Source organism: Ovis canadensis, chromosome 17 (genome assembly GCF_042477335.2).
Source record: "Ovis canadensis isolate MfBH-ARS-UI-01 breed Bighorn chromosome 17, ARS-UI_OviCan_v2, whole genome shotgun sequence".
NCBI lineage: Eukaryota > Metazoa > Chordata > Mammalia > Artiodactyla > Bovidae > Ovis > Ovis canadensis.
Genome location: NC_091261.1, coordinates 56,744,715 through 56,770,835, shown reverse-complemented (window position 1 = coordinate 56,770,835; position 26,121 = coordinate 56,744,715). Strand labels below are relative to the sequence as shown.

Sequence of the window (26,121 nt, the reverse complement as noted above, 5' to 3'; positions counted from 1 at the left end):
ATAAGTCAAAACCACGCGTGTCCTGGATGATGCCCTAAGAAACCACATCAGCATTATGTGAGCAACAACCACACCAAGAACACACAACTGAATGGAATCTTAAGGAAACATCAGCAAACCTGAATTGAGGGAGAGTCTTCAGGGTCTGTCAAGGTCATGCAAGGCTGGGAGGGCCTGGGGACTGTTCTGCATTAAAGGAAGATCAAAAGACGCAATGGCAACCTACATGTGATCCTGGACTGGATGCTGGACCAGGAAAGAAAGTGACTGTTTAGGATATTATGGGGGCAATTGATCAAGTCTGCATAGGGGCTGTGGATTAGATACTAGTGGTTCATCAATGTTAAATCTTCACATCATTGCACTGTGGCCTTGGAACAGGATGTCTTTGTTCTTAGGAAAAAACACACTGAAATAGTGTAGGATAAATAGACAATATATCTGCAATTTACTGTCAGTTAGATGGTTCTGGGGGAAATCTGTCTCTCTGTCCCACTGTGTGTGTGTGTGTGTGTGTGTGTGTGTCTAAACAGATGATGGATAGATGCTAGATAAAGAGAAATAATGATAGATGGAGGATAGATGGACAGGTAGATGGACAGATAAGTAGATAAAATGATAAAGAAATGGGGGCAAATATAAACAGTTGACGAATCTGAGTAAAGGATATGGGGCTTTCCAGATTGCGCTAGTGGTAAAGAATCTGCCTGCTGATACAGGAGATGCTAAGAGATGCAGGTTCAATTCCTTGTTCGGGAAGATCCCCTGGAGGAGGAAATGGCACTCTACTCCAGCATTCTTGCTGGGAGAATCTCATGGACAGAGGAGCCTGATGTGTGTGTGTGTGTGTGTGTGTGTGTGTGCGCGTGCGCATAAATAGATGACTAATAGATGATAAAGAGAGATAATGATTGATGGATAGACAGATGGAGAAATAGATAAAATGATAAAGAAATGGGGGCAAAACATAAACAATCGGTGAATCTGAGTAAAGGATATAAAAGCATTCTTTATGCTATTCTTGCTGCTTTTCTGCAAATGTTAATTATGTTAAAATAAGAATTTTTTTTAATGCAGAACAAAAATCCCCCAAAGCACCCCCAAGGACAGAGCTCTTATTTTTGACTCATTCCTGGCAGCTCAGGGCCTCTGGGTTCATGTATTTTCAGGCCAGTAATACAAAGTGGATTTACCCTGAGGTCTCCATGCTGTTCCCTCCGGCGCCCCCTTCTCATCCCCCAGTTACTGATTTCTGGGTCCCCGCCCAGGATGGCCTCCCTGGGCACCTGCTGCCGGGAATGAGTTTCTCCACGGAATTTAAGGTCTTTGGAGTTGGTGGACAGCAGGCTTGTAGAGTGTGTTGTCCTTTTCCCAGATGAGACACAGCATGGCAGTTCTTCTAAAACGAAGAGAGATGCTGAATTTTGTGCAAATTTTGGTTTGACCAGTCTGGCTTATGCTGCTAATCCTTTCTAATATCCATTCATCCCTTTTTTCCTATATAAACAGGATACTGATTAATTTAGGTGGCAATGTACCTAGAGTCTGTTGAAGGTAACCATGTTATACTGCTCTGGCCAACAAGCAGTGCTGACTGGGGTCAGGAGGGAAGAATTCTGGAAAAAAACATTTGCTTTCCTCTTAAAGGGGAATAGATGAGATCAGTGTTATCCTTCATCCTATTTCTAGTCCTGAATACAGATGATGGCTGGAGCTGTGGCAGCTATTTTACAATCATGAGGAAACCCCCAGGAAACTCAGAATGATAGTCCTGATAGCCTTGAGTCATTAAATCATGGCCAACAACTGTCTACTTCTCAGGTGAGAAAAAAATAAAGCCTTATTTGTTTAAAACACTGTTAGTTGTGTATTCTATCACTTTTTTCAAACCAATTTTTAATTGTCATAAAAATAAATCTTATTTTCCTTTTTGTATCTTAGGCTCCAGAGAAGAGCTATGATAAAATATACTGCATTCTGTTCTCTTGGGGGTCCCTTCCTGTTCTCCCTGCCACAATAATTTTCAGTTAAACTGTGGGCTTCATTCTTCAGTCCTGACAAAGCTCCCATGGGGAGTGTTCTCTGCGTAAGGCTGATGATTCCTACTTTCCTTCTCCAAACTGAATATTTTCACTTTTGCTTAATTATTAATATACTGAAGATATAATTAAGATGCGACCCCAGCATAAAGTATATTTAAAACTTGAACAAGGATTTCCATTACACTGATAAATAAAGGATGAGTTGCCCCAGCCTGCCTTCCCCTGACTGCTCAGCTGCTCACACATGCTTCTTGCCTTGCCGGCAGCTCTTCTGCCTATTTGTCCAACCAGCTGACAGGATCATCATAAGGATCGCGCTCAGAGGAGTTATGAACCCAGAACTCCACAGGGAATGGCAAATGTAAACAATAGCCAAGAGGCTATGTGTGAAGATTCGTTTATCAAGACAGATCCAAAGAGGGAGACTAGTTCGGAAATAGATTTTCCCCAGCCTGACTCAGGACACAGAAGAGTGTCCAGCCTCTGTTCAGAAACACTAGCAACCAGACTCCATAGGCTGGGATAGGACAAGCCAACAGATGTTTGGGAGCAGAAACAGCAAAGAGACAGCGAGCACCAGGATGAAACATCAATGTGAATGTTGCTCAGTCAATAGCTAATTTCTTGCAGGTCAAATACAGCTGCAAAGTGTCCATCTGGGTTAAGATATTATGATACAAACGAACCTATCTACAGGACAGAACAGATGCACAGACATAGAGAAAAGACTTGTGATTGCCAAGGAGGAGGGGAGTGGGGAGAGGGATAAACTGGGAGTTTGGGGTTAGTAGAGGCAAACTATTATTACATTTAGAATGGATAGACAACAAGATCCCACTGTATAGCACAGGGAACTATATCCAGCCTCCTGGAATAAACTACAAAGGAAAAGAATATATAATAAAAATGTATATAGGTGAATAATTGAGTCACCTTGCTATACAGTAAAAATTAGCACAACATTGTAAATCAACTATTGTTGTTGTCATTTTTTAGTCATTAAGTTGTGTACAACTCTTTTGCGACCCCATGGACTATAGCCCACCAGGCTCTTCAGTCCATGGGACTTTCCAGGCAAGAATATTGGAGTAGGTTGCCATTTCCTCCTCCAGGGGATTTTCTTGATCCAGAGATCAAAGCTATGTCTCTTATGTCTCCTGCATTGCAGGTGGATTCTTTACCACTAGCACCACCTGGGAAGCCCCAAACTGTACTTCAATTTTAAAAATAATATATATTCTTGATTCAGACATATATATGTACACACACACACATATATATAAATCACTTTGCTGTACACCTGAAAGTAACACAACATTGTAAATCAACTATATTTCAATAAAATTAAAATAAAAAGACATTATAATTCCAAAACACCCAAACAGTTGGACATTTCTCTAGATAGATTACAGAGGACAAGAGGCCCCTGAAGCTTTGTAATGCTTTTATCATAGATTGCACAGAGATGGCCATGGAAGAATGGGGGACAGAATGGGTGGCTCCCAGTAAAAGTAGAAAAAGAGCCCAGTGTATCTGATAGAGCAGCTAACACTGCACAGAGATTCCTGTGGCACCAGGGAATGGGCATCTCCACAGAGGTCTGGTGGTGGATGATGGATTAGGAGGACAGGTCTCACTGAAAGAGATCCAGGGCTACCAGGAGATGGGGATCACTTAGCAAAACCTTGAGGATACCAAGGAACAGGCATGACTTAGGGGAATCCTGGGGACATCCGAGGAATGGACATCACTTTATCAGATCCTGGGACACCAGGGGAAAGACATCACAGACAGCAATCCTGGGAGGATCAGGAGGTATAATTGCATCAGATGCATGGAGGATGTTTACACAGTTGGCCTTCGCCTTGTGCAGGCTCTGCTCCATTATAAGACGACCATGCCCTTGGCGGTATCCTTTCCTTCAGCCCAAACCCCAGAGTGAGACACCTACAGGGCACCCTCTGAACTCTGAGCCTGAAGCAGAACCATCCACGCATGCCCAGTCCACTCTGCCAGGCTTCACTTGACCTGCATGCCCCAATATGAGAAGCCACTCGCAATCTTCTGTGACTTGGAGACCTGGGAGTGTTTGTTACGCAGCAGTTGCTGACTGCTACCTCCCACCTACAGGCTGCCCATGTAGTGGAGGGGAACAGAGAAGTCTATGATTTGTGCTCAAGAACAGCAGTCAATTTGTGCAGCCTATTTATTCTATCTGCCTTTGGAGAGAAAGAAGATCATTATACAGTAACTCGAGAGATTTTATGCTTCACATCAGAGGGTATCCCATTATACTTTCATAGACTTGAATATCCATGTTTATCAACAACATTTGTCTACAAATGCAAGTTAACATAATAATGTGCTGTGAGCTGGTTTATCACAACCGACTCAGTGCACGCCCCAGCCTGCCTTGGTTGTTTCTCAAGGGGCCTGGGGGGTCTCAGTCCCACACAGAGTCCTGGTTAGTCCTTGCTTTATAAAATCAGACAGACAACCTTCAAAACACACAGATGTGTATATTTTATTTCCTTTATTTGATGTCAAGGACTCAAGGATTTATTTTTCAACTGTAACATATACTCCATTCCATTGTACAAGCATTTTTCACTTAAAGTCTCAACAATACTGAAAAAAATCAGAAGCTCAGTGGGAAATTGCTTTTCCGAATCCTATTTTCTACTATTTCAAACTGGAGAAGTTATTACATGTTACACATCCACCCAAATGCTCCAACCAATTTTATAAGTGTAGCTTTTTTAAAAAAAAAAAGTAAAATCCCTGTATATATATAACAACCTGTCCTGGGAGCAGGTAAAAATCTTACAGCATCACTTGCTGACTATAAGACAATTCATACAATGGTCACAAACAGTTGTTCTGGACGCCATACCCCCAGGATATCTGAGATTCATGGCTCTTTGGTGGGCAAAAGGAAGCCTTTCCAAATATCTTGACTTTGAGGCTCTACCACTTGTATTTTGAGAGAAAGTTGAAACTTTGTCCATTTAGCAATTTGTTTAAAATGTCATCTTGAATTATGGGGTCAAAAATGTGTATTTCTCTTTAAATACATATCTGAGAAGAGATTTATTTATATCATATATGTGTGTTAAGTTATACATTATATATTAATATATGCATTGTTCCTATTCTTTAGTTGCTAAGTCATGTCCAACTCTTTGCAACCCCATGGACTGTAGCCCACCAGGCTCCTCTGTCCATGGGATTTCCCAGCAAGAAGAATGGAGTGGGTTGCCAGGCCCTCCTGCAGGGAATCTGTCCGACCTAGGGATCAAACCCGTCCCTTGTGTCTCCTGCATTGGCAGGATTCTTTACCACTGCACCACCAGGGAAGCCCAGTATATGCATATGCATATATAAAGAAGTTTGATTTTAAAAACCAACAAATGTACTTCCAGTACATGTATATGTACCACTTCTTTACCCATTCACCTGTTGATGGACATTTAAGTTGCTTTCATGTCTTGGCTATTGTAAATAGTGCTTGATGGCACCTGAGTTCTCCAAGTACCTGAGACTTTCCCGGGTCAGGCTGTGCCTACCAGCGCTTGCTGCAGCTCTAGACACTAGCTACCCTCTGGCGCCACCTACTGGTTCTCTTCCCCCTTCATCCCAGAATTTCCTTGCTCTCAAAAACAAGAAGAGATTTTGAGCCGGTGACATTCTCTTTATATTGATTGTGGGAATGGAGGGATGACGTTCTGATTCCTAAGGTGGTACATTTGTGGTTGGACTTCCCTGGTGGCTCAGACGGTAAAGAATCTGCCTGCAATGTAGGAGGTATGGGTTCGATCCCTGGGTTGGGAAGATCCCCTGGCGAAGGGCACAGGACCCACTCCAGTATTCTTGTCTGGAGAATTCCTCGGACAGAGGAGTCTGGCAGTCCATGGGGTCGCAAAGAGGTGGACACGACTGGGCGACTTTCACTTTCACACATTTTTGCTTGACATTTGTAGAAAATACAAAAATAGCCCAAAGACGAGTCCCAACTATAAACAAGCCTCTCCCACCCATAAAGCCCCACTTTGAAATAACCATTGTTCATACTTTTGGTACCAACTTTCCAGTTTATCTTGTGATATTATTTTATTATGTGTATTTCATGTATATTATATTTACCATATGTATCTTCTTATACATGTTACATTAGGGGAAGATTACTGTTACTTCATTCTGTTTTCCCTAGATTCTATTCTGTAACCTGGTTGGTTCTATTTAATTCACACTTTCCCTTAATCCATTCTGTTTGAATATTGTCATCGTTATAACAGTCTGTAACTTATGTAATATCTGCCTCCCATTATTTGATATTTCACTTAATTCTGCATGATTTTCTTGGATATAAAGCTGCTTGCTCATCTTTATGCTTTCATAGCAATTCATTCCTGGGAACAAAACACCTAGACCCACCAACTGTAGGCTTTTTTATGGCTTTGGATTCTCTTTGTCTAACTGCCTTCTGTGTGTGTGTGTGTGTGTGTGTGTGTGTGTGTGTGTGTGTGTGTTGTGCTTAGTCGCTCAGTCTTGTACTACTCTTTTGTGACCCTATGGACTGTAGACCGCCAGGCTCCTCTGTCCATGGGATTCTCCAGGCAGCAAGAATACTGGAGTGGGTTGTCATTCCCTTCTCCAGGGGATCTTCCCAAACCAGGGATCGAACCCATATCTCTTATGTCTCTTGCACTGCAGGAGGATTTACTGTCTGAGGCACCAGGGTAAGCCCAATTGCCTTCTAGGAAGTACCAATTGGCGTTCCCACGAACAGCGCCTCTTTCCCTACATCCTCACCAATGTTTGGCAGTATCATATGTTAAAAATCATAGCCAACATGGTATGTAAAACAATGGTAACTCATTGCTTTAATTTGCTGGGGTCAGGGTAAGGGGGCAGTGAGTGCTGCTCAGCCACAAACCAGCTGTTTGACCCCGGGCCAGTCACCTAATTTTTCTGTGCCTCAATTTCTTTGATTGTATGGTAAGAATCATATTGTACACTGGTACAGCTCCTGGCTTGTGTGAGCTTGGGATGAGCCCATACATGGAAAGCCTGGAGGACAGCGGCTTATATACAGGACAGTGTAAATATCGATGGGGAAGGTTGCACCTCTCAGGAGTCTGTTCAGTTAGACCCTGTTTCATTACCCTGAGCTCATAGCAGCTCTCTTGAAACAATGTTATTTAATTGTGAGCAACTTTGGTTGCTATGACTTTTACCATTAGGAAGATCTGATCTACATTTCACATTTTACCCAAATGGGTATTTCCCTAGTAGCTCAGATGGCAAAGAATCCCCCTGCAATGCAGGGATCCAGGTTTGATTCCTGGTCAGGAAGGTCCCCTGGAAAAGGAAATGGCACCCCACTCCAATATTCTTGCCTGGGAAATTCCATGAACAGAGGAGCCTTGCAGGCTACAGTCCATGGGGTCCCAAAGAGTCAGACATGATTGAGCTACTAACACTTTCACTTTATCCAATAGAGTAGAAAAGACTTTAGGAGACTAACATGAATGGGTAATTTTCAATTGTATGGTCTTTTGGAGTTTGAAAAGCTTCTTCTAATTTTAAAATAATAATAAGATTAATTCATAGATGGATAGTATAATGGATAAAATTATGTTAAAGCAAATACAGCAAAATACTAATTTTAGAATCTAGATGGTGGGCAGACCTATACTGATGGCACAACTTTTTCACTTTTCTATGTGTTTGAAAAAATGTTTTAAAAGTTGTTAATGGGGAGAACTCCTTTTTTGACATTATTTCATTTTTTCGCTCTCTGACCAAGCAGATTTCTGAGTCTCTTTATCTTGATCTGTCTTTCTTGTCTAAGTTCTGAGTGTCAGCATTATGGGGTCTTGCCTGCAACTCTTCCCCTTTGTACACTAGGTTCCTCAAGCAAGACTAATGGCTCTGGGGCTCAGTCACCCCTCCTCCCCTGGCACCTCCCCTCACCTCTCCAGCACCCACTCCTTCAGTGAGGGCCACCCTGATTCTGACAGCCGTCCACAGCCCTCCCCCCACACACCTGGGTGGTAACTCAAGTTCAACCATTCAAACTGAGGGGCACCATCACCATCAAGAATCTTCAGTTTTATATATGTATACACACACACACACACATAATGGAATACTACTCAGTCATAAAAAATGAAATACTGCCATTTTCAGGAACATGGATGGGCCTAGAGATGATCAAATTCAGTGAAGTCAGTCAGAAGGAGAAAGACAAATATCATATCATATCATTTATATGTGGAATCTAAAAAATTATACAGATCAACCTATTTATAAAATGAAAAGAGTCTCATGGACACAGACAGCAGACTTGTGGTTACTGAATGGAAAAGGGGAGGAGGAAAAATTAGGGGTTTGGGATTAGTAGATACACACTACCATATATAAAATAGGGGATCTTCCCAATCCAGGGACTGAACTCGGGTCTCCTGCATTGCAAGCAGATTCTTTACTGTCTGAACCACTAGCAAAGCCTGAGATAAACAACAAAGGAACCATACGCAATATCTTGTAATAGCCTATGATGGGGAAGAACCTGAAAAAGAGCATATACATGTGTATAGGGCTTCCCCAGTGTCTCAGTGGTAAAGAATTCGCCTGCAATGCAGGAACTGCAAGGGATGCAGTTTCGGTTCCTGCGTTGGGAAGATCCCCGGAGGAGGGCCACGGCAACCCAGTTTCCAGTACTGCTGCCTGGAAAATCCCATGGACACAGGAGTCTGGCGGTCTACAGTCTATAGGATTGCAAAGAGCCGGACACAAACAAAGCAATTTAGCAAGCACGCAAACATGTATGTATGTAGGTGAAGTGAGGTGAAAGTCACTCAGTCGTGTCTGACTCTTTGCGACCCCATGGACTATACAGTCCAAGGAATTCTCCAGGCCAGAAGACTGGAGTGGGTAGCCTTTCCCTTCTCCAGGGGAACTTCCCAACCTAGGGATCGAACCCAGGTCTCCTGCATTGCAGGCGCATTCTTTACGAGCTGAGCCACGAGGCATGTACCTATAACTGAATCACTTGGCTGTACACCTGAAACTAAGAAGATATTGTGAATCAAGTGTAGTTACATTTTTAAAAAGAGCCTCAAGTTCTCCCCCATCCAGCCCCACGCCAACCCTCTCCTGCAGCTCATGGGCTGGAGTTATTTTATTTCCGTGGACTGAGGGGCATCCCAGCGCTCTCATAGTCTGTGCTGCTGCTTGCCCAGACCACTGCCCCCCAGTCCACAAGAATAGCATAACCCCATCACACATCAGCACTGCAAGCCCTGGGTCCAGTCTCTCAGGACATGATATCACTAAAGAATCCAGGTCACCCTCTTTCACAACCTGGCTGACCTCAGCTTCCCCCGAGGGAGAATTATTAACAAGACGGTGGCCAGGGCAGAGTGAGCCCGGAGCACAGGTGGTTTGTTTGTGTGGCTTGAATGTTGGGAATTCCACAGGGGCTCAGACCCCCTCAGGGCCTGCGGACAAGCTCATCACTAAATCACTGGCTCCTGCTTTGGTCACCTAGGTATCCTTTTCCCCATGGCCCCCCTCCCCATTTCCAATAGGATTAGGAGAAGCCACTAAGCATTGTGGGAAACTCCCTCCCGTTGCCTTCTCAGGAGGCTGCGATTATGAAAGCCCTGGCCCAGTGTTTTATTCCACCTATTGACCAAAGAGTCCCCTGCTGTCTTGGGATCCTTCACAGGGCTGAATAGGCTCCAGTTTACAAAAGCGGTCGCGGCAGGGATGTTTTCCACGGTGCCGTCCTACAGGTAACCATTGTCTGCGGATTATTCATGTACTGCGAGCTTTGGAGGCCTGAAGTCGGAAGGGGCCCGCCTTCACAAACGATGATAAACAGCTCTTAAAGGGTCGCACAGGTCAGCGAGAAATGGGATTTGATTGACACAGATTCTATTGACCCAGAGTTTTTAAGAAAACAGTTACCAAGGAGAAAAAGAAGCCACATTCCACAGCTGGGCAAGAGCCTGGACTCAGGGATTGTGACAGAGCGCCCTCTGCTGCTCATTCAAGGCTCTGCAGACCATGAGAGCAAATCGCAGCGAAAACCCAGGCTTGTGCTATATAATAGTTTCTCACTAGTTATCTATTTTATGTATAGTAAGGCAATGGCACCCCACTCCAGCACTCTTGCCTGGAAAATCCCATGGACGGAGGAGCCTGGTAGGCTGCAGTCCATGGGGTCGCTAAGAGTCGGACACAACTGAGCGACTTCACTTTCACTTTCACTTTCATGCATTGGAGAAGGAAATGGCAACCCATTCCAGTGTTCTTGCCTGGAGAATCCCAGGAACAGGGGAGCCTGGTGGGCTGCCGTCTGTGGGGTCACACCGAGTCGGACACGACTGAAGCGACTTAGCAGCAGCAGCAGCAGCAGCAGCAGCAGCAGTGCGTATATGTCGATTCCAATCTTCCAATTTATTCCTCCTTCTTGTCCTCAGGTAACCATAAGTTTTGTTTTCTACATCTGTGACTCTGTTTGGTAAATTTAGTTCATTTGTGCCATTTTTTTAAAAGTCCATATATAAGCAGCATCATATGATATTAGTCTTTCTCTGCCTAAGTGCATTTTTAAAACCACATGAGCTGTGGCTGTTCAACATCCCTGGAAGAGAAGTTCCTCTTGTTATTTCCCAGGACAGTGTGATGGGCCCACTCCCGGGGCATTGATGGTTTGAACAGGTTTCCCAAAAGGGCAACTTTTGGTCAAAAGTTGTTGATCTGCAGATGTTGTCATGAAGCTTCAATACCTTCAGCTTTTGGGATAAGCAACAAATATGGAGTGTGACGTGTCCTCCTGGAATGGACCCCCTGCCCCCACAGAGGGTCAGCTCCATGTCCTCCATGGGTTACAGTGTCAGCACCCTAGAAGTTTCCCCGACTCCACAGGCACTGGCTAACCCAACATCCTTCTTACCCATGGGGAGACTAAGGCCCAGAGAAGAGAGCAGAGTCAAGGAAAGATACCATCATTGAAGTGACAATGATGGAATGAAACGTGTCTCAGAATTTATGAAAACTAATCATTCAACTGAACTCAATCAAGCTTATTCATCAACAGAGAAGGTAGTGAAAGAAGTGGGTGATGTCATCTGGAAGTGTATTGTTCAAGACTTGTTTCTTTGAGAGAAAGCCAGGCAACTCCCTGTTCAAATGAAAATACATCCCCAGGAGGGTTTTCAGCTCCACCATAGCCAGGGCCCCATCCCAGCATCTCGCTCAATGGAGATACCTGGTCCTTCATCCCTGATACCCAGCTGGTCCCCTGGTTCTGCCCAGTGCCTCCTTGTAAACACATCTGTATCTCTCCTTTCCTCCCAAGCCCATGCCTTCATCTTTGGCAAGACCCTCCACAGACTCAGAGGAGAGGTTCCAGTCTCTGCTTTTACAGATCATACACAGAGAACTTGAAGGGGAGAGCCATCACTGAGAAGGTCAGCGGCATTGTCTGGAAGAGGGCAACGTGGTTCCCCCAGAAGGACCCAGGCTCCTCGTCAGCTTCTGCGTGTTGCTTCTCTGTTCAGTGGCTTCCCATGACCTGTCACGTGGACATCTCAGCTCCTCCCTCTGGCTTCTCTATGAAGTGTGGGGCTAAGTGTGAAATGGAAGTGGGGAACAGAAAAAGGGTTGTTAGAGGCACTAAATTATAACACTGCCCCACCTGTGTGGTATCCCTATCAACCCGTCATGGTGTCTTATTTTTTAGTCTTTTAATTCATTATTTTTTAATTAAGGCTTGACAATGCTGGAGCTGCAGGAGACATGGGTCTGATCCCTGGTAGATAGATAGATAGATAAAATGATAAAGAAATGGGGGCAAAATATAAACAGTCAAGGAATCCGAGTAAAGGATATAGGGCTTCCCAGGTGGCACTAGTGGGTAAAGAACCCACCTGCCAATGCAGGAGCTGTAGGAGATGCAAGTTCAGTCCCAGGTGGGGAAGATCCCCTGGAGGGGGAGATGGCAACCTGCTCCAGTATTCTTGCCTGGGAAATTCCATGGACAGAAGAGCCTAGTGGGCTACAGTTCATGGGGTCGCAAACAGTCAGACACGACTGAGCACATACATTGCTGTACAATGTTGTGCTAATTACTGCTGTCCAGCAGAGTGATCCAGTTATACAACATACACACATTCTTTTTTTTTATTCTTTTCCATTATGATTTATCACAGGACATTGAATGAAGTTCTCTGTGCTATACAGTAGGACCTTGTTGTTGATCAGGGCATCCTTACTCACTATTTAATGTCATGCTTCCTGGGACAGGAAAATACTCTCACGGTGAGAACAGGTCTGCACAGGTTTGGGAGGTCCTGTCCCGTGACTCAGCACGCAGCCCACTTTCCACCCAGCCTCTAGACCTGGCCAGGGGGCAGGAAACTCAGTCCCCCTTTCCATGGACCCAATAACCCAGCCTACTCTGGATGGTGCCCCCTTAGATGTTGGCATCCTCCATGTAGGGGTGCACTTGGTGCCTGGACAGGGGGCAGGTGAGGGTTCACCTGCCAGCTACTGCCAGGCCCCCCTGAGGCCCTGCAGTGTGTGTGCGCCTGACCCTGACACCCCGTGCAGAGCCCAGCCCCGGGGGCCACAGGGCAGCAGGCTGGGCATCAGAGTGGAGGCTGGTGGGGAGGGGCCAGGTGTGCAGGCGCTTCCCTGGTAGCCCAGTCATTAAAGAATCTGCCTGCAGTGCAGGAGACCTGGCTTCGATCCCTGGGTCGGGACGATCACCTGGAGAAGGGAGTGGCTACCCACTCCAGCATTCTTGCCTGGAGAATTCCATGGATAGGAGAGCCTGGCGGGCTACAGTCCACGGGGTCGCTAAGAGTCGGACACGACTGAATGCACAGGTGTGCAGGGTGTTGGGGGTGAGGCGTGGCCACCTGAGAACCCATCCAGGGAGGCAGAGGGACCACCTGAGGGCACACAAGCCCACGGCACTCACTCCATTGTCCCATCAGACCCCACAAGACACCCACTCAAGGACAAAATGATTACGAATTATAAGATGGCAGACGTTATGAGCTAGGTTGTCCCCCTAGATTTCGTACGTCAAAGCCCTAAAACCCAGGGCCCCCAAAATCTGATATTATTTCAAAATAGGGTCCTTGTGGATGGAATCAGTTAAGATGAGGTCTGGAGTAGGGTGAGCCCCTAACCCAACATGACTGCTGTCCTTATGAAAAGGGGGGAATTCAGGCACAGACAGGGTGCAGGAAGGAGACACATGAAGACATGGGGAACACGGCGGGCGGGGGGAGGAGGCGTGGCATCTGCAGGCCTAGGAGAGAAGCTCCGGACAGTCTCCTTCATGGTCCCAGAAGGAGCCAGCCCTGCGGCACCTGCACTGTGAGACGATTCATTCCTGCTAGTTCAGCCGCCTAGTCTGCAATGCTTTGTCACGGCTGCCCCAGGACAAAGAGACTGCGGCATGTTGAACCCCTAGTGCAGGGCCTCCTGGGTTTGGGGCTTCCGGTGACCACATGAGTCTCACCCAGGAGGCTGCTGGCTTTTGAGTTTCCACTAGTGAAGGCCTCCCGATTTTTCCTCCTGAGCATGCATTTTCTCTTTTCTACTAATGGCACTCTGATTTGAGGGAGGAGGCACACCCAATATGCTGTGTGCATTTTTTGTGCATTCTGGGGGTGGGGGGGGTTCCCCAGCTCTGGGCACCAGGATGCCCAAGTGGCATCACCATCCCATCTCTCTAGCCAGCTTAGCAGGCACAGAGATGGGAAAGTGACCCACGACCTGGACACTGCATGCATTCTTGGGAGTTTCTCTCTCTTTTTAACAAAACTTTATTCATTTATTTTTGGTTGTACTGGATCTTTTGTTACTGTACATGGGCTTTCTCTAGATGCGGTGAGCAGGGCTTACTCTCTGCTTGCGGTGTGCGGGCTTCTCACTGGGGTGACTTCTCTTGTGGCAGAGCACGGGCTCTCAAGCACAGGCTTCAGTAGTTGTGGCACATGGGCTTAGCTGCCCCTCAACACGTGGGGCCTCCCTGGACCAGGTGGATAAGAATCCGCCTGCCAATGCAGGGGACACAGGTTCTATCCCTGGGCTGTGGAGCAACTGACTCCATACACCGCAATTGCTGAGCCCTTGAGCCCTAGAGCCTGAGCTCTACAAGAGAAGCCGCCACAATGAGAAACCCGTGCACCACAGCTAGAGAGTGAGCCCTGCTCACCACAACTAGAGAAAAAAAACCGTCACGCAGTCAAAAATAAATAAATAATTTTAAAAAATAAATTAAACATTAAAATAAAGAAAAAAATTTTTTTAAGTTTGTGCAAGATGGAGAGGAACTCAAAATAGAGTGGAAAAGAGAACACTTGTTGGAAGCTTACTATCTGCACCATTCAAAAGGATTCATATTTTCAAAATCAATCCCCACTCTTCAAGGAAGGGACGATTATTAATATCATTAGCTCTGATTCATGGATGGGTCAGTCTAAGGAAGGTCCACTCTAGTGGACTCGGGCTGGCACGGGGTTGGAGAGGAACAGGTTATCAAGTTCTGCTAACACTCTTTGCTGGAAAGTTCCATTCAGACCGATATCTTAGCAGCTTCCTATTCTCCACCGTGGGTCTCATCGATCCTGCCACCAATACAGTAACTATTTTATTACTTTGTCACAACACACTTCACCGTTATTTATGGGAAGTCCTTCCCTTATATTTCTTTTTTGGCAAAAATGTCCTTTTTAATCTTCCTAGATGAATTTGAGATACACTGGGCAACATTTTCAAAACTAATTGGAGGGAAATTAACTCTTGAAATATTGAGTCTTTCCACCCGGAATTATGATGTCTATCTTCATTTATTTAAAAGTCCTTTTACATCCCTTCTGAGATCTCAGTTTTCTTTAAACAAGCAAACCTCTCCCCTTGCATATTCAAAGAAAAAAAAAAACCTCTCTTAATACCTATGTTATAAAGTCAAAATTGAAGATACTAACCTGTTAGAAATGGGCAATAATTGGATGAAAAGGAACAATCATACCTATAAATTTTGAGCCCCATAAATATCGATCCTTTGATTAAAAGAATAAATAAATGAATCATTTCTGTTTATCTCAGGTAAATATATCATTTCTGATAGGTTTTTTAGCATTTTGAAAAGGACTCCTGACAATTCCACATGATCCCCTCTAAGACCCCAGGCGGGGACCACTCCCCTGGGCTATATGGCCACTCCCCTGGGCTATGTGGCCACTCCCCCGGGCTATGTGGCCACTCCCCCGGGCTATGTGGCCACTCCCCCGGGCTATGTGACCACTCCCCCGGGCTATGTGGCCACTCTCCCGGGCTATGTGGCCACTCCCCCGGGCTATGTGGCCACTCCCCCGGGCTATGTGACGTCACTAAAATGTGGGACAAGCTGTGGCACTGACAGCAACCCAGCAACCAGGACCCTCAGCAAACTGACTCCGCTCCCAGGCTCTTCCCTGAGGCCATGATAGGCTGCCCTTCCCTTCTTAAGGGACAGAGGACCTGCACGCACGCCTGGGGGCGTCTGCCATCTCCTACCATGGCCAACACTCAGTGTGGGCTGCAAGAAACTAGTAGACAGACGAATGGATAAAGAAGATATGGTACATATATACAGCGGAATATTGCTCGGTCATTAAAAACAAAACTGGGTCATTTGCAGAGATGCGGATGGACCTAGACACTGTCATACAGAATGGAGTAAGACAGAAAGAGAAAAACAAATATCGTATATTAATGTATGTATGGGGCTTCCCAGTGGTAAATGATCCACCTGCTAGGCAGCAGACACAGGTTCAATCCCTGGGTCAGGAAAATCCCCTGGAGAAGGAAATAGCAACCCACTCCAGTATTCTTTCATGGGAAATTCCATGGACAGAGGAGCCTGGTGGGCTACAGTCCATGGGGTCACAAAGAGTCAGACACGACTGAACGACGGAGAACCCTCACAGCACCGTGTGTAAAACAGCTAGCAAGTGGGAAGCTTCTGTGCAGCACACGGAGCTCAGCTCGGTGCTCTGTGATGACCGAGAGGGGCGAGTCATGTCCTCAGACAGCCCCGCCCCAGCTGGGCTACAGCCCTGCGTCCAGAGCCAGGGCTGGAAGTACTGCTGGCTGAGCACCACCAGCGAGCAGCCACCTCGGTCATTTCAGTCCCGGAGGGGATGCACATTGTCTCTGCTGACCGCCTTCCTCTCTTTGGGCTTGAAACCAGGGGTAATGATTCATCAAATCCACTTCACTTGCCTTTACCGATCAAGGTAATGCGTCTCCTCCAAACATCACGTAGCCTGAACAGGAAGATGCTGCCTTGAATGGTGCCTCAGGAATTTGGAGTCATCTGTGTCCAATTTCAAGCTGAATCTGGTTAGGACTGGCTGGAACCAACCACCCTCCAGCGGGGCATGTGTGTGTCGCTTGGTGACCTTTTGACATCGAGGGCTGAACTCTGCCCTCAGATTGTGCTATGCTATTCAGTTGCTCAGTCGTGTCCAGTTCTTTGTGACCCCGTGGACTGTAGCCTGCCAGGGTCTTCTGTCCATGGGATTCTCTAGGCAAGAATACTGTGGTGGGTAGCCATTTCCTCCTCCAGGGGATCTTTCCGACCTAGAGATCAAACCCATGTCTCCTGCGTGTCAAGCTGATCCTTTACCACTAAGCCACCTGGGCAGCCTCGGTGCTAGGCGCATCTGTTTTTGAATGTTGCTTTGAGGTTAAAGCGTCTGCCTCCAATGCGAGAGACCCGGGTTCGATCCCTGGGTCAGGAAGATCCCCTGGGTCAGGAAGATCCCCTGGAGAAGGAAATGGTAACCCACTCCAGTATTCTCGCCTGGAGAGTCCCATGGACGGAGAAGCCTGGTAGGCTACAGTCCACGGGGTGGCAAAGAGTTGGACACGGCTGAGCGACTTCACCTTCACCTAGCTTTGGCTGCACAGAGCCACGATGATGCTCGTCTTTTCAATCACCTTTCCCTACACTCCCCACACCTGGTCCCACCCAGCTGCTTTATGCTTCATTCCTTAAGTGCTCCAGTCCCTCACCTTCCAGGAGGAGGACCTGAGACTTGCTCTCTTGTCCCCTCACTTGGCTGCCTTGCAGACAAACCCCTTCTTTGCCGCAAACCTTGGGGCTCATGTTTTGACTGCTGCACATCGGGCAGTGGGCTCTTTGCCACCAGGCAGCACATGTTTTGTTCCCGGCACAGCACTGGGTGCTGGGTAATGGGAATTGGCGACATGACAATGGCCACAGAGAGGAGCAAAAGGGACTTGCACCGTGAAGGCCAGGACGGTGGCCCTGCAGGCAGGAGTGAGTGTGTGCGGACTCCTCGCAGTAGGGGCTGCCCCATCCACTGGCCTCAACTGGGCCCCACGGCCCTCAGTGGTTTACAGCTCTCTCCCGAGGTCTTCAGGGCCCATGTGTATCCCTAACCCAGCGTGAAGACAGGAGACGTGGCCTCTGAAAGGTGATTCCCAGAGAGATTGTGAGGGAATTTCAAGGTGCCTGGGAAAGATCCGGGAGGAGGTAAGGTCACTTCCAGACACCTCCAATCATGGTGAGATAGACTCAGGTGGGGCCTCCAGAAAGACTCAGGACAGGGGAAAATGTTGGGTGTCATGTGTAGCTACAAATATGTGGGAAGATTCAGAGACCAAGAAATTGTAAACCAGTTCCTATTGCAACAAGAAAACATATATATATGTACACATACACATAAGCATATACATACATATAAACATATATGCATATACATACATATAAACACACACGTATACATATACATACACATACACCATACACATAAATGTGTACCTACATGTACACATACACATGCAATATGTATACACTATATGTAAAGAAAAGAGGTTGGGTTTTCACCAGTAATCCCACTCCTGGGCGTACATCCAGAGAAAACTCTTAATTTGGAAAGAACATATACATGCAACCTTATATTCATAGCAGGACTAGTCACAATATGGAAGTCACCTAAGCGTCCATCAAAAGAGGAATGGATGAAGAAGATGTAGTATATATATATATATATGATGGAATATTACTCACATAAAAAGGATGAAATAATGCAGCAACATGGGTGGGCCTAGAAACGATCACAGTATTTCAGACAAGACAAATATGATATCACTTATATACAGAATCTAAATAAATGACACAAATTTATTTATTTATGAAAAAGAAACAGATTCACAGACATAAGAAAAGAATTATGGTTACCAAAAGGGGCTGGGCAGGAGGGATGAATTAGGAGTTCAGGATTAGCGGATAGACACTACTATATATCAAATAGATAAACAAGGATCTTACCGTGTGGTATAGGCAACTGTGTGTTATAGTAAACACCCAGGAAAAGAATATGAAAAAGGAATAGACTAGGAATAGGAAAAGGAATATCAAATAGGAATAGGAAATAGGAAGAGAATATGAAAGGGAATATATACATGCATGTCTATGTACACTGAATTCTTTTGTGGTTCACCAGAGACGAACACAGTGTTGTAAAGGCAAGGATACTCTTCTCTCTCACAGGAAATCCCGTCCAGTGCCCCCTCATGCAGGCCTGGGGAGCCAACACTTAATTCAGACCCCTCCTGAGTGGGCTTTCATGGAACTGGGGAGGAGAGTGATGAGACTCAGATGCTGTGATTCAGGGTGTCCTGGGCCAGTTCCCTAAGCTGAGCCCACATTAATGCATTTTACTTAGAAAGCCCACCTATTCACAGGCATGACTGTGATATCTACGTGTGCCCAAACTAGGAATTCCTCCCAAACTGAGAACAATCACTTGGATTTTTTTTGTTTTTTAGAACTCAATGGGAGAGAAAGTAAAAGACAGCAAGAAGTTAAAAGAGGCCTGTTCACAACCTGAAAATAGAGAGTTATTTTATTTGGTGGGAATGTTTAGGACTCCAAGCCCGGCAGACAGCATCTCAGTAGCTCTGAGAAAACTGCTTCAAGGAGGCAGGAGGCTATATACAAGTTTGCAACAAGGGGAGCAGGCAGTGAACATCAAAGATCAGGTATCAAGTTAAGGAATGTAGCATTCCATGTATGGGAAGACGGCAGCCTCTGGGCTCACTGAATTCACTCCTTTCCCATGCACCTCAGCTATCTGGGGCCAATCATGTTTCCTTGTTCACCTTGCTTCTTGCAAGGCTGCTTGTTCACCAGCTCCTCAGCAATCACTGTGAGGGATGGAGGCATCTGCTGGATCGCAGCTTGGGTAGCCTCCATTCACATTTGGAGGCCCGAAATCGCTGATGGTTGTGACATTTCTTGTTTATTGATATGGTAGGAGATATTTTCATTTCACAAGCCTGAGGGTTTCCCTCCCCCTTTGATGTCTTGCAAGACAAGATACTGCCCAGGCATTGCTGCTCAGGCTGTCAGTCCATTAAAGAGGCGGAGAAGAGGATGTTCCCTGTGCTCTTTTTTTGTTTATCTTTTTTATTGAAGTAAATTGGTTTACAGTGTTGTGTTAATTTCTGCTCTAAAGCAAACTGATTCAGTAATTTATATATATATACATATATATATATACTTTTTCCATATTCTTTTCCATTAGGGTTCACCCCCAGACATTGAATATAGTTCCCTGTACTATACAGTAGCACCTTGTTGTTGATCCATCCTATATATAGTAGTTTGCACCTGCTAGCCCCGAACACCCAGTCCTTCCCTCCTCCCAATCCCTTAGCAACCATAAGTCTGTTCTCTGTGTCCACGAATCTGTTTCTGCTGTGTCAATAGGTTCATTTGCTTTCCTAAAACTGACACAGACTTGTAATTAACATAATACCATGTCTGTGTTGCATCCAACAAAATTAATCATCTCACAGGCACTCCATAGTCATATTTATCTGATTAGCTCAAAAACATTTACCTTTGATTTTGCTCAAATGAGGACCACATGTTACACTGATGTTTATTTCTCTGAACTCTTCCTTTCCTACAGATGCATCAACCTTAATTAATCAGAAATATATCAAAAGAGGGACTTCCTGTTGGTCCAGCGGCTAAGACTCCAAGCTCCCAATGCAGGAGGCCTGGGTTTGATCCCTGATCAGGGAACTAGATCCCACATGACACAACTAAGAGTTCGAATGCCACAATTAAGACCTGGTTCAGCCAAAGAAACAAACAAGGCAAAAAGAGAGAGAGAGAGAGAGAAAGAGAGATGCATCAAAAGAGCACGCAGGCAGGATTTTAAACAAATGAGGGTCCTATCAGGGTGAGGGGAGTGGGATTAGAAGGCACTGCCTGCACCGCATTGCCCCTTTCTTCTTTGCAAATAAATAAACCATCCCTTGGACGGTCACAGAGACCTTGGTGAATCTTGCTTACAAGCAATGGTCATAGATTATCAATAGATTATCAATCTCCTCTGTAGCTGGGAGATGGATAATTATCACGGCTCTGCCTAGATAATTATCATGGCTCTGCTGACTCCTTGGGGGAACTCCCCCAGGTATCATGGGGGTAAAAAGATGAGTAGGATGCACTGCAGTGAGGAGACTGGGATGTAAACCCCACGACCCCACTCCCCAGTCCCCCTGCATGTGTCCCTAGGCCTTGGGGTTTATCCTTAAATCAGTTCATTCTTTCTTCCACAATGCAAATATAAAGTCAAGTGTGGCAAGTCACAGAAAAAGAAATGCATTAACTGTTGTGCAAATTCAGAGAATTAAGAGCTCCTAGTGTAACCTACAGAGAAGGCAATGGCCACCCACTGCAGTGTTCTTGCCTGGAGAATCCCAGGGACAGGGGAGCCTGGTGGGCTGCCGTCTATGGGGTCGCACAGAGTCGGACACGACTGAAGCGACTTAGCAGCAGCAGTGTAACCTAGGGCTTCCCAGGTGGCCCTAGTGGTAAAGAACCTACCTGCCAATGCAGGAGACGTCAGAGATGCGGGTTCAATCCCTGGGTCAGGAAGATCCCCTGGAGGAGGGCACAGCAACCCACTCCAGTATTCTTCCCTGAAGAACCCCATGGACAGAGGAGCCTGGCGGGCTTTGGTCTATAGGGTCACAAAGAGCTGGACATGACTGAAATGACTTAGCCTAGCCTAGTGTAACCTATGTGGGTGCCAGGGCCCTCGTGGAAGATGCTCCTCATGAACCAGGCAGAATAAAAAGGAATTCCAATCTTTAGTCATGCTTCTAGAAAAAGATTTCAGGCATTTCATTCATAAACCATAACAATCTTGTTGAATTACTTGTTAAATCTACTATCTATTCTGGAAGAGTTTCAGATTTGGAGACATTGTGGCTATTCCTATGAGCATCTTCTTTCCTTCTGAACCCAATTCTCTACACTTAGACACCTCTCACTGACTCCCTACCCCAGCCCACCTCCCCTGGAAAATATCCTTTCTGTTACAGCAAAAACAGAACTGAGTGAACAGCCTTTGGCACATACCAGCCAAACAGTCTTGGAAGAGTTATGCAATCTTGATTATTCCTTAGCTGTTACTACTACTAACACACACTTGTAGCTGGACTTATCCATCATAAAGCTAATTACTCTGACTCCATTTAGATTATACACTGCACCTGGCATCCTTCTCCCAGTGTAGCATTCTGCATTTCAGAAAGAAAGTACAGGCTGATAACTTCAGGGATACCAGACCCGGCTGCTGAGTTGCCCGATGCCAGCTGTGGTTTTGAAATCTTGAAAAAGAAAAAAAAATGCAAAATCTTCATGAGGATATAAAACCTCTCCCTATTCCCCAGAGAAGGAGGCACAGTTCTTGAGGTGATAGCCTCCTGTGTTCTCCTCCTTGCCTGGCAAAAAGAATAAAGCCACTCTTTTCTATTTCCTCCAAATGCTGCCTCCGTATTTCTATTCGGCATCAGTGGACAGGGAGTCAAGGTTTTGGCAACCTTCCTAGCACCCAGCTTCCGGAAATTGTGAGTCCTTCTTTCTTGGTTTACTCTCCCGTTCAACTACTGCAGCAGCCCCTGGGTCTTTTTCTGTTTTCTATCCTGTTTCTTCACGAGTTTCACCCTAGTTTTCCCTCCCATGGAATGTGCTAGAATCAGCTCAACACGCAAGCCGCTCCCCTCTCTTCCTGTCTCTTCCCTTCTCTCCACCCATTGCCCTGACTGTGTTCTGCATCATGAAAAAAATGACAAACCAATAGGAAGTCACATCCTCTTAGAGGTGGAGGAAGCGAGCAGAGTCAAATTCTCCCCTGTGGGTGGCATGGCGGGTGGTCTGACTGCTGCAAGCACTCACTTTTTGGCGGACTGTGTCTGTTCATGAAAAGTGCCCAGTCTGAACAGCCCTGGAGATGCCCACGGCTGGAGGGATCACTCCAATTCCACACATCACGGTCCCAGGAACTGGACAGGGAAATTCTGCCTTGAGGTTAGATCTGCAGGAGACCTCTCCCCAAAAAGAGGATGTCTGCATGGCTGATGTTACCTCTGCTGAGACGTTGCCCAAAATACTCTGCTCACTACTCTGCTTTGCAGTCTGACTACTGGAGTAAGGGCTTCTGACGAGCGTCAAGTGGGTGTGCGTGAAGCGTGTCACCGTATTTTGAACAAAGCAGCTGTGGCCACAGGAAGCTGTTCACTGTGGAACACTGGTCTCCTCACTGAGGACAGAAACCTCTTAGCAGTTGCCCTTCAACCAAAGCATCAGAGCCACTCCCAGTTTCCTGGGTCCTGTGGCAAGTACTTTATTTATTTATCCAGGGATCTCCAGTTTATATCAGACATGGCTTTCTGATAAAAACATCCCTACTAACAGACATTTCTCCAAGGAAGACATACAGATGGCCAACAGGCACATGAAAAGATGCTCAATGTCACTAATTATTAGAGAAATGCAAATCAAAACCACAGCGAAGTATCACCTCACAACCAGTCAAAATGGCTATCATTAAAGCCTACAAATGAAAAATGCTGGATGGGGTGTGGAGAAAAGGGAACCCTCCTACACTGCTGGTGCAGCCACTATGGAGAACAGCATGCAGGTTCCTCAAAAAACTAAAAATGGAATTACCACGCTGTTGCTGCTAAGTCGCTTCAGTCGTGTCCGACTCTGTGTGACCCCATAGATGGCAGCCCACAAGGCTCCCCTGACCCTGGGATTCTCCAGGCAAGAACGCTGGAGTGGGTTGCCATTTCCTTCTCCAATGCATGAAAGTGAAAAGTGAAAGGGAAGTCGCTCAGTCGTGTCCGACTCTTCGCAACTCCACGGACTGCAGCCTACCAGGCTCCTCCATCCATGGGATTCTGCAATCCCACTCCTGGGCATATATCCAGAGAAAACTTTAATTCAAAATGATACATGCACCCCTATGTTCATAGCAATAGCCAAGATGCAGAAATAGCTGAAGTATTCATCGACAGAAGGGTGGGTAAAGATGTGGTACGTGTGCAATGGAAGATTACTCAGCCCTTAAAAAGAACGAAATACTGTCATTTGCAGCAACATGGATGCAACTAGAGATTATCTTACAAAGGCAAGTAAGTCAGACAAATATTGTATGGCATCACTTATACTTGGAATCTAAAATATGACACAAACAATCTACAAAACAGAAACAGACTCACATATAGACTTGCGGTGGCCAAGGCGGAGGGTCTGGGGAAGGATGGACTGCAAGTGTGGGGTTAGCAGATGCAAACTAGTATATGTAAGATGGATAAACAACAAGGTCCTACTGTACGGCACAGGCAACTAGAGTCAATATCCTGTGATAAACCATAATGTAAAAGAGCATTTTTAAAAAATGTATATATGTGCATATACTAAGCCACTTTGCTGTACAGCAGAAACTAATGGAACATCATAAATCAGCTGTGCCTCAATTAAAAATATATATTGCCTGCCACCCTAGTAAACAATGCATGTTGCCCACAATCAAGTCATCAGCACTCAGCCTGAGGGGACTCGGGTGGAGAAAAGCAGGACACTGGCCCTGGATAGCTAAGGTGCATATTAAAGGAATAATTTCACTGAGCCCTGACTCTCTCATCTTCCCATCCCTAGACAATCACAAAAATCATTGAGATGTCTGGTTTTCTAATGAGCATTAACCTTTCAGTGTTGGACTATGTTTGTTTTTTAGCGAAAACTCATACATCCTGGCTGCTCCCCGACCTCTTTGGAGCAGTCCCTCAGAGCGATCTAAGAGGCTGTACCCAACTTACATCCTCCGTAAAGCCACCAAATAAAACATCATTCTCAACTTTCAGGCTGTGTGCTTTTTTTTTTTTTTTTTTTGCAGTCGACTTAAGTCCCAGGCTTGCAGGCTGAACCTACTAACGCATGGCCCTGCCCTCGATCATGCCACCTTTTCTGGAACTCACCCCTTTCTCACAACCGGACCTGTAACCATCTTTCTGGTTTAGGAATCTGCTCCTTCAGGGGATGCGAGTCAGAAGATGACAACTGGATGTTGCCTCAAAGGAAAACAAAATGGCTCACTGTCCACAAGGCACTCTCTCTGGAAACATGGGCACATCTTCACCCTGACTGCAGCTAGGACATGGGACACCTCTACAGAGCTCCTGCTGCACTGAAACCCCAAAATGTGCTGTCTCATCCACACCAAACACTGGATCTTGTCTTAACAAAGGCGGGAACCAGGGTTGGATGAGGTCAAGACTGTGTCCTGTGTCCTGTGCGTGCCGTGTCGGTCTCACACCTTAAAACCAAGCAAAGCCCCAGGCTTTGCTCAGCTGCCCTCCAGAGGCTGGTTCTGGACTTGTTTCCCGCTGGAGTTGATTCTTCTCACTGATGCTCTCCTTCAAGTAGGGGAGGGCGAGGAGGGGGAGGTGGATGGGGGTGTATGCTGCTGTGCTCACTGAAATAGTAACCTAGAAAGGGGGGGTGGGGACACATGGCTGGGGAGGCCTCAGCTGTCACAGGGGGTCCTTGCCAAGCACACAAGTCATTGCCATGGGAAGATGCGGACTGACTCCTGGCCTTCCCCACTGCCCCTACCCAGGCCCCCCTGACCTCCTTGGAGCCCCTGAACCAGGCCCCAACCCACAACCAGGACAAAATCCCTGGGCAACCCTGACCCTGAGCCCCCCAGGGTCCCTCCTGTGACCCAGGCTCTTCCAATCCAAGCCCCCTGACCTGGGGGCCCCACCATTTAAACTCATGAAAGGATGTGAGCTTAGATTTATTGAAGAAATTAACAAAAACTGTTGAAAGAGGTCCTGGAAAAAGGACACGACTGCTCATTGACCCACAAGGTGGCCCCCAGGCATCGGAGGCCCAGCAACCCAGCACTGTCCTTGGATGTCTGCTCTGCCCACCCCCCAAGGAACCCCCATGTCCACTGTGGGAGCCATTTCAAGGATGCCCCTTGACAGAGAAGGTGTGGAGACCTTGGAGCGGCGTGGGTGTCTGAACCTCAGGAAGACCTCTCTCTCAACTCAAAGGTGCAGCGGGCGGGTGGGTGGTGATCGTACCCTGCGGAACCCCAGACAAACCTCCGAGGGAAGTTGGGGGGCTGCCTCCTCCTCAGCCTTCCTGGGAAACTCCCCAGGGTGTGAACTTAAAAAACTCAGGCGATAAACTTCATAGTCTTTAAAAAATATAAACCAAGGCACTAAATTACCACGTGTGCATGTCAAGACTGCAGCTTGAAAGGGAAGTCACTGGGGAAGAAAGAGAGGAAAAGGAGGTTAGAGGTAATACATGAGTTGGGGTGGAGAGGTGTCCAACCTTCATGAACTGATGTTCTCCAGAACTAGCTTATTTTTCTTTCTTTTACATGCCGGATTTTGAACACCACATTTCAACATGATTAGAATTCAGTAAGGATTATGGATTAGGGAAATTCCAGTTAATAAGAAAGTGGAGGGGGGTGCCCTGTTAATAACTGTCAATGCTAACATGTCAAATTGGCAGAAGGATGCAAAGCCAAATTCCCTAAATTAGCATTTGTTGTCAACAGCAAGAACCCAGGTGGGTTTATTAATACGTGACAGCCAAACCACAGAAGTTGGTAACAACAAATAATCAAAAACTTACCAAAAACAT

General features: G+C 46.2%; 1 protein-coding gene across 3 annotated transcripts in view; it reads right to left on the bottom strand.

The window, feature by feature from the left end:
* Window positions 1–26,121, bottom strand: part of STX2 (syntaxin 2) — a 96,528-nt gene that overhangs the window by 28,886 nt on the left and 41,521 nt on the right. The window contains exon 10 of one of the 3 annotated variants that reach the window (XM_069557616.1): window positions 10,493–11,684. The exons of the other annotated variants lie outside the window; for them this stretch is intronic. Coding sequence (XP_069413717.1) covers window positions 11,670–11,684 — 15 coding nt within the window. The 3' untranslated portion in view covers window positions 10,493–11,669. Of the gene's footprint in view, window positions 1–10,492; window positions 11,685–26,121 lie in introns of those variants that run through there. 3 annotated transcript variants of the gene reach the window in all.